The 9,737-nt window shown below is 43.5% G+C and overlaps 1 protein-coding gene across 1 annotated transcript; it reads left to right on the forward strand.

Annotated features, from left to right (window-relative positions):
* The first annotated feature begins 735 nt into the window (after positions 1 to 735).
* LOC117887763 (meteorin-like protein) lies at positions 736 to 9,445 on the forward strand. The gene is made up of 4 exons (XM_034790484.1): positions 736 to 858; positions 965 to 1,374; positions 3,335 to 3,394; positions 7,718 to 9,445. Exons 1-4 carry the CDS (start codon positions 833 to 835, stop codon positions 8,032 to 8,034), a joined length of 813 nt encoding a protein of 270 aa, XP_034646375.1. The 5' UTR covers positions 736 to 832; the 3' UTR covers positions 8,035 to 9,445.
* The last annotated feature ends 292 nt before the right edge of the window (positions 9,446 to 9,737 follow it).

Consider the following 9,737-nt stretch of genomic DNA (forward strand, 5'->3'; position numbering starts at 1 on the left):
CACCTCATTCTCATGGAAAGGCATTAGGACTTGCTCCAAGGGGTAGGATTTTCAAAAAAGGCTAAGCATTGATCTAACCCTGCTCCCACTGAAGGCAATGGGAATTTTGTCCTGGTTTGGAAAGGTCAATGCTGAGCACTTTTAAAAACTCTACCCTGAGTCACTTCTAAAAATGGGACATAGGCTTAGCATTGAAGTTGCAGTGTGGGCTCTGAAGCCTGGGACAAGGGGCAGGCTTCAGAATCAAGCTGCAGCTTCAAAGTGCGATCTTCACAGCAATTTTTAGAGCCCTAGCAGGACCCCCACTCCACTCTGGGAGACTCCCGGCCGCGGGCTGTGGCGACGTACTCTGCAGCTCATTTGAACAAGTTACCCTACATCTGTTACCAGGCAGCCTGCCACAGAAGCAGCTCTCCTTTAATAGCTGCCACTAGAGAAATAATTAAATGTAGTAACAATCATTAATAATGTAGACCAGAAATCTACATCCCGTAGTTGCTGCAACAAGACTTTTGAGGCACGTTGCTGTCTCCTCTTGAAAACGGGGAGAAAATAGAGTATAGGGAGCAATCCAGCAGTGGCCAGGCACCAGGAGGTAAGACTTACAAATCATCCAGGCTGGCTCGGACTCCCACGGGTCATTTCTTTCCCTGTTTCGTGTACAAAAAAGGGGGATTGTTTATTATGTGTATTCTAAGCCTAGCTGAGATGGGGGCCTTGTTGTTCTAGGCACTGCACACATAAAAAAGAGACGGTCCCTGTCTGGAAGAGCTGGCACTCTTAATCTGCAAGACAAAGGGTGGAAAGGGAAACAGAGGCACAGAGCAGTAAAATGGGTTACCCCAGATCACACAGCAGGTTAGTGGCAGGTTAGGGAGTGACCTCACTCTGCTGACTCCCACTAGCCTGTGCTGCCTAGGTTTTGTTCATTATTAACGATGTATTCTTGGCCTTGCCTTGGCAGTGGTTTAAGTTGGGAACCTCGTTCCCGCACCGTGGAGCAGGTCCACCTGCGCTGCACCGAGGGCTCCCTGGAATGGCTGTACCCAGCACGAGCCCTGCGTGTTGTCCTGGAGCCCAACCTGTCGAGCACCAAACACACCACTGTCTGCATCAAGCCAGCGAGTGACTTCCAGGGTGCCAGCATCTACGTGGAGCGCGCTGGCCAGCTGCACCTGGTGGTGAGTGAAGCTGAGGAGGCACGGCTGCGCCACGTGTCCTGCTTCAGTGCCCACACGCCACAGCGGGTCGCCCTTTTCCTGCAGGCCAGTCCGCAGCGGGATATCAGCCGCAGGACGGCCAGCTTCCAGTACGAACTGCTGAGCAACCAAAGCACGGCGGGCCCTGACTTCCAGAAAATGGCCCTTGTGGAAGGTAAGGCTGAGATCTCCCATAAGCCCCGATCCTGCAAATGGATCTACACAGGTGAACCCATGCAGAGCTTGATCCACTTCTGTAGGGGTCCCACAATGGTGCAGGGCTCCATTAACCGGGAGCCAATTTCATGAATGGGCTGGTGGTGTTCCTCGTTGCAGGAGGGGGATAATCTCTTACCTATGAACCCCAACACCTGCCCCTCTCCCTACTCCCCTTAACACATCACATTGATCCTGAGAGATGCTTACAGCACAGAGGCTCTCGCGCTACCCCTGTTCCGTGCTCCAAAAGCAGGAAAAGCTCGCGGTGCTGTGAGGGGAAATTCTGTCCTGTCCCATTTGTCAGCTAATTTAATCATGGACGCTTGAGCAAGCAGCACTGGAACACAGGGGGGAACATTTTCAAAAGCATCGAACGCTCCTGCGTTTCCTTTTCAGAAATTAATTTAGGCGCTTTAAGAGCCCAGAGCTCACTGAGGAGCCTAAATGCCTTTTGTAAATGGATTTAGGCTCCTACGTCCTTAAAGTGCTTTTGAAGATTCTACCCTGGTTCTGTTCCCATTTTGTACCCTGAGAGACCCTCAGACAATGTCTTCAACCCACGTGGCAGTGGCTCAGGGCTGAGGCTGGCTGTAGGAAAGTGGGGGGGAAAGGACATTGAATAAAAAGAGCAATGACAGCGCTTTCCCGCTGTCCTCTCCCCTTTCTTAGACTATTGGGGGGAGGGGCTTAGTTTTGGGTACTCACAGTAACTGAGGAAATATGCTCACTTAAGGATGTAATTGTAAAGAGATTGGCACAGTCAAACAGTGCCTGACAGACATTACGTATAATAAACTTAATATAAATCAAAGTAAATACATAATGAAATAACCTTTACTCGGAACAGAAACAAACTGATTTCCCAGCGGCATGTTCAAAATTAGAATTACATAGAATTAAACAGGTATGAACATCTGTCTGTCACAAAGCAGGCATGGCCCTGTAAATTACAAAATGACCAATATTCCAGCATATGCCCAGCTATTAGCAAGGAAGTGGAAAGTCCCCAAGGGAAGCGGGCTTTGAGCCATGGATGGGGATTTCCAGAGTTAAACACTCAATTCCCATTGACTTTGAATAGGATTTGGCCAACTAATGCCCTTAAGGCCATTTGGAAATCCCAGCCATAATGCTTTCTTCAACGTTGATGGATGGAGGCCCCAGATTCATTAGAGACATCCTCCTTGATTCTGATCTTCTGATCATTCTTGCATCAGGTTTGTGTCTTTCATAGTGAGGAAATAGCCATATTGGCTACCAAGATATAATTGCCCTAGCCTAAGACAGGAAGGAACGTAACAGAAAATCACTGAGGAAGACTTTTGCGCTGTGCTTAAAGCACAGGACTGTGAGTAAGGAATTCGGTGTTCTATTTTTGGCTCAGTGTATGACTGTGAGCAAGTCACTTCTCCCTGTGAGATTTAGGTCATTAATTTCAGTGTCTGGAAATTCTCAGAATCCTTATTATAAAATAGCCCCGTATTTCAGAGCAATGGTCTCTACCACTGCCTCTTACCAGAGTGCTACTGCAGTATTCCCAGCATCCCAGCAACAAATATAACGTATCACACAATGGACGGAAGGGGCTACAGAAGTGCAAAGTATTGTAACTGTTGCAATGAGCAGTCCGGGATGGTAAGATTTCCAATGGAATTCACTTTGGAAATTAAGCAAAACACCCACCTAGAATTCTTGATATTTTCAGGGATCAAAGTAGATGGATGCATAAAGTACCAAAGTTTTCTACTATATGATATCTCCAAAAACTACTGAACTGAAGAAAGGACAGTAAGAATATTGTTGGCCTGGTCCAAAGCCCATTGAAATCAATGGATGAGGTTACTCCCCTCAACACTTCACTGGTCTGTTAGCAATCATTATTTTATTTATCAGTAACTGATTATTTTGTTCTTTAGCGATGTGCCGTCCTTGTGACAACATGGAGCTTCTGATGGCCATTTGCAGTAGTGATTTTGGTAAGCAGACTTACAGGAAAATATTCTGCCTCTAATTATGCATTGATTATTTTGGCTTATTTGCCTCTTCTTTAAATACTTTGCTCTTCAATCTGAGAACTCCACTAGCTTGTGTCAAAGAATGAAATGGAAAAAGATAGGATAAATCACATCTGCAGATCAAACACAGTGAACCCCGCAGGTGGGAAGGCAAAGCAATTTTTTTTTTCTTTCCATGTCCATTATACACACTCCCTCTTTGGCATGAAGTTTTTTGCTGGAATCATTTTGTCACAGTCCCCTTGCCTTTCACTTTCTGATAGTTTTGCATGTGCACACAGAAATATTCTTTACTTACCTTCCCTCTAACTGCACAGATATGAAGAATTTTGTAAAATCCCTGTTTATGCAGGTTGGCTTTTTCCAAACTGATCACACCTTAAAACTGCTGTAATGATAGCAGAGCAACCCTTGTGGGGACTGTTCCTCGCCATGTATTTCACGGTGGGGCTGTACCCAGGGCTTAAATTCAGCCAGAGCTGTCCGGAGCGGAGTTCTGGTAAATATTTTCAAACCCCTGGAGTTTTTATAGCATATTGGTGGCTCCAGGAAATACTCTATGAGAATTTAAGCCCTGGCTGTACGTTATACCCCCCCCCATCAAACTTTCCCGAAGTGAGTCTGGTTAGAGATGCAACCTCACACAGATACTGTAGAACATCAGATGCAAACAATGTTAATGGACCTGATCCTGCATCGGTGGAAGTCAATGGCAAAACCCCAATTTCCACTGCCCTCGATCAAATTAAAAAAAAAAAAAGAAAGATCTTTTTGAAAACCATTGATTCTGCTATCCCTCAATGAGATCCTTTATCCTTGATAAACTCAGTGGGTGCAACCTTGAAACTGAAGCCAAATCAGAAATAGTTCCTGCTACAGAATGCCAGCGCCTGCACATGACAAGGTCACAGATACATTTATAATTGTCCTCTCTACATTCCCTTTTATTCTACTCTCTTTCATATCGTGCTCTCAAGGTTTACTATACTTAGCACAAGTACACACACACACACACACGTACGTTCCAGTTCTGGTTACTGATGGAGTCCATTGTTTGTGACTTAAACCTAGTTGTATGAGAAGCTTTACCCTTCATTAACGACACCGTTTTTTCAGCCCCAGCATTGCACATCCCTTTTCAGAAAACAAATGCATTAATATGCTATAAAGTAGGGAAACCGTTAACATGACGCTGTAGCAAAGGCTTTATCTCCTTTATTTCATCTTGCAAAATCTCCACTGATCTGTTACTTCTCAGTTTTGTCTCTTGCTCTGTAACTTGTTTGTTTTGTTTTGTTTTATTGCACTGATTTTTCCTTTACAAACACAAATTGTACCATATTAATTATACTGGTCTAGTTAAAGCCGTACAACCTCCCTAATGTGGACACAGTTAAATATGCTTATAGCTAGGATTGGCAGCATTCCATTTTTATTTTTTCATAATTCCAACAGATAATATCAATGTTTATATTTAAGCTTTTTTCAATTTAAATTTTCAGTTGTGCAACTTTATAGATTTTAATTATCTTTATTTTTATCAATTTAAACTTTCACAGGAGCGGGAACTTATGTGATGATATTTATTTAATGACAGACATTGAGAGTCAAAAGTTAACGGTTTCTAGCCATTAAAACACAAGTTGTCTATATTAGAATAGCCAAAGGAAATAGTCTTACATCAAACTAAGAAGTTCTCAAGCAGCACTTTTTTTACTTTGCCTAACAGTAAATTTTGATGATCATGGATGGAAATAATGTGTCAGTTTGTGGTGAAATGGACATTTGCTAATGCTTACTGATAAAAATCGACTCCTTTCAAGCCTACTTATAAGCTATAGTGATAGAAGACGTCTTTATACCAGTAGAACTACATCCGTTCTAGGGGTTGGCCTGGTAGAACTATAGTGGCATATCAGTACAAAACTGAAAGTAGCCCAGGTCTTACTATGAAAGTGTATTCCTGTGCCAATCATCTTGCTTCGTCATTTGAACTAATTGATGCAATCTACCCCATTGTTTCTCCTTGATGAAGTTATCAGTTCCCATGCAAACAGCTCTCCCTCTGCGCAGCCAGCAGCCCCAGAGACTGACAGATGTGGAGGCCCAGGGTGCACAATGGGGGGCATTTATACTTATGGCACCAACAGACCAGAAGAAATAGCCCTTTGAACGGACTCTATTTATGACCTGACTTCCTTGCCCTACGCTCACAAATCGCTATCATCAACGTTTTTGATTAGAGAAAATAGCTGCTAATGAAAGTGTAAATGACAGCGGGAGTGAATGGGGGCTTTATGGTTATTCTTAAGGCAGAGGGCTTCAGTCACTAGACCATGAGCCGTGCAGGAGCAACTTTGAGGAACAGGAACACGTGCATTATAGCTTGTCAATAGACTTGACTGCATCTGATTAAAGATGCTCACACAAAGAAGGAGATGAAGAGCAGAGCGGAGACATCTGTTGTGCTAAGCCCTTGCAGCCCTTGAAAATTAAATTAGCTAAGGAAGTTCCTGGACTTTTCAGAAATAAGCTCTTTGTGCCCCTTACACTAATGAGACCGTTATCCCCAAAGGAAAGAGCCAAGTGATGGATATTTTGCAAAGTTCCAGCTAACTGTGTAACCTCTCATTTGCTCAGGGGCTGTTGGCAGAATGGTTGAGGGACGCTCTTGAGCGTTCCCTGTATTTTGGATTCAAATTGAATTTGTTCTTGAAGAAACGTAATAAGAAAAGTCAGTTCCCATTGGTTGTTGCGGGGCGGACAGGAAGATTTCACACCGGCAAGGCTAGGCATGAGTTTGCAGCTGTGAAATGGATGACATTCTCTGTGCTGGAGACATAAATGATTCAACTTATTTAGGCCTTTCTTCTATTTTTATTTCCCAAACCAGCTCTGCTAGTTTTTACAGGTGGGGCTGGCTGTGTGCAAATGGCATGGTTTAAATGAGGCATAAAGGTTTCTGTTGCTCCGAAAAAAAGGGACTGGGGGAAAATGGAGGGTTTTGTCAGTAGGAGACAAAATTAGGTGTGTATGCACACCAGCTGTGCTGAAAATAAAGGTAAGATTTTCTGGTACAATTTTCTAGTGTCGAGCAGACCCAAGGTCCCAATCCTCCACTAGCATGGACCCTGCAGCCACAGGAAGCCCCCCCTGGAAATCACCAAGAGTGTCCAACAGAACACAAACAATTACACATCTAGAGCACTGCGTACTAACAGTTCCCTCTATTTTATTTTGACTTCCAGGTCTAGTTTACATTAGGCCAGATCCTCAAATGGCATCGCTGCATTTACTTCACGGGAGGGGTGTCGCTTTATACCACTGGAAGATCTGGCCCTAAAATGTCTGTCTTGTTCACTAGGTTTTAATTTAATGTTTTATACAAGAAGATTTCATAGTGGGTAATACAGTTTTTAAAACATCGAGTGCGCTGTAGTCCTTATGGAGGCAGAACATGGCTGCAGATTGAGTCGGATGATGACAAATCAAAACTTTGTCAAAACAAGGCTACTGATCAAATGATGATTCGGGTGAATTTTTGATTCAAGTCTAATATCTGCCCATAGTTGCATTATGGGAATAAAATAGCTAGCTTCAGTTTCCAATTTTTTTCTGACAGTTGATGCTTTAATAGTCACGGTGTTCTCTTAAGAAACCTGAAATAATACAGTACTGTAGCAATCAAAATTGCAAAATTTGTACTGGAAATCTAAAAGATAAATTCATAACCTAACAAATGGCTCTCGATTTATGATCCATGGAGCATCTGCAAAGCCCTTCTCTGGGGCTCTCAGAGGGAAACACTTCAGCTGCATTTGCACTGATGCCCATCAATGCACCTCTACCACTAGCAGCAGCATGAGAAATGGTCGTGTAGAGAGAGCCCTGCTCTGAGCCTTGGCCACACTACTACTTCCAACAGTGCTTCAACTGGTGTCCAAAAGGACTAGTGGGGACTTGGCGTGATGGCCCATGACAGGCTCACTCGCTGGGAACAGAGACTGAAAACATTTAAGGAACCCTTGAACTAGAATGTCATTGTACGTTGGTGCGCACAGCTGCTGAGTTATACCCCAGATGTGGCTGCATGTTTGTCAGCAAGTTCTCAAACAGGTAATTAATTGTACAGTGATGTGGAACCATCGGTATAAAAGGTGCTATGTAATATCAGAAAATTATTCCTTCTAGGGAAAAATGCACTTAAAATACTATCATAGCTGAACTCTATCAGAAACAGCTGTGCCATAACCAACTCACTATTCATGTCGTCTTCGCATCTAGTGGTGAGAGGATCGATCCGAAATGTTTCCCACGACCCTGAAAATCACATGACCCAGGTTGAAGTCAGCGGCCAGAAAGTCTACCGGCAGAAAAACAGAATTTTCCGACAGGATGAAGCAACTGGTGAATGGAGGGGCACCATAAAAACCCTGCTGCAGTGCAAGGTAAAGAAAGGTTCTGGAGATTTCCTGTTCACTGGCAATGAACATTTTGGAGAAGCTTGGCTGGGCTGTGCCCCTAGATTTAAGGACTTCAATTCTATTTACCGAACAGCCAGAGAACGGGGAACAAACCCATGTGAGTTTCAGTTTAGCTGAAATGCATGTCATGAGAGCGCTGAGTAAAAGGATTGCAGTCTCATGTTTGGATGCTGTTCATGAGGTTCAGCAAAGGCCGAAGACAGATTTCACTAGAGCTAGGGCTGGGAGAGCCTCTTCGAGTTTATGGCTTTATGAACCTCTCAAACTAGGACAGTGAAGCTGCAGAATGGTTTAAATCCATGAAGTGCTTTGTTTATAATTCAAATACAGGTGCTTGTCCTGCCTCCAGGGAAGCTTCTGCTTTTTTAAGGGGCTGCTTTTCCCCCCTAGCTGAAGAGTAGCTTGTGCTGTGTGTTAGAGGTAGGAGATGCCTCACAAAATCTAGGATGCACTAAGTGGGTGTCCTATCTGTTTTGTATTTTTCATTAGCATTTTTCTCCCCTATTCTCCCCCCACTTATTTTTTTTCACTCTGTGCTTCAGTTTTCACCCATTAGATTCCCCCCCCCCCCCCCCCCCCCCCCACACACACAGTAAGGATGATGCAGACTCAATGACATTGAGAGTGTGAGTTGAGCTACTAAGCCCACAGCCTATCAGTGGGTTTGTCAGTTGCCTGAGGTTTCTCTCTTGGGAAGTTACAGTTCATTAGAACACATGCTAACTAAGGCTCTGGGGCATAGACTCGGCTGTTGTAAATCCGTATAGCAACCATGACTGCACCAGCTTATAGCAGCTGAAGACCTTAGCGTAGATAAGGGCTCTTGTGATTATCATCATCCTGGTTAACATGAGTTACTAGCCTGATGAATTGTCCCAGTTCAGTCAAGCCCTATAAAAAAGGTACTGCAGGTAAAAACTGTTTATTTCAAGGCAAGTCTTGCCTGGTAAGGCACGCATGGTTAGCCCCCAACCGCGTGCATTTGAATCACAATTCGTTGTAAGTAGTGGTCGATGTGTAGGAAGTGATCCAGATGAGACAGAACTGAAGGTTGTGCTGTATCAGAAGAGGTGAAATGGATGTCCTGTTACTGAATCTGATCTTCCTGCTTTGTGATTAAGTAAATGAACAATGTTGTTAACTTCATGGTTGCACTGTGAACTTTGCTCAGCAAAAATGAAGTTTTGAGGAACTTAAGTTTCAGAGACAGTTGGGTACATCCCAGAGTCAGCACTCGCTCTGCTCACTGAATATCATTTGTATGAGTGGGCTTGTCTAAAGGGTTCGTGTTGTTGGGTTGGTTTTTTAAAGTGCAGTCCACATTTCCCAGCTGTACTTTGCACTTTCAAACATTGTGTTTGCTGCTCACCTATGTACTGTAGTTGACTGCTTTGTATATTTGGGAACAAAATTGTACATGTTGATCCTATACATTATTGTATTTGTTTTGCCTCGGAGTACAAAGGCCCTTAGCTATATCTCAGCAACATTACCTGGAAAATAAAATATTTTGTTTTCAAAAGCTTAATGATCCATCGACACTCCTTTACTAACTTAGTCTTTCAGAAGAGCTGGTCATAGCTACACAATGTTTTACTGAGTGTTAGATTTTTTAAATACAAATGGTCCACTATGAAATAAATCTGGGTACAAGGTATGTACATATAAATGCATGCATATCAGATATATCATATATAGTTAAGAAGAAAAGAAGAAGAATGGCCGTACTGGGTCAGACCAAAGGTCCATCCAGCCCAGTATCCTGTCTACCAACAATGGTCAATGCCAGGTGCCCCAGAGGGAGTGAACCTAACAGTTAA

This window comes from Trachemys scripta, chromosome 14 (assembly GCF_013100865.1).
Source record: "Trachemys scripta elegans isolate TJP31775 chromosome 14, CAS_Tse_1.0, whole genome shotgun sequence".
Taxonomy (NCBI): domain Eukaryota; kingdom Metazoa; phylum Chordata; order Testudines; family Emydidae; genus Trachemys; species Trachemys scripta.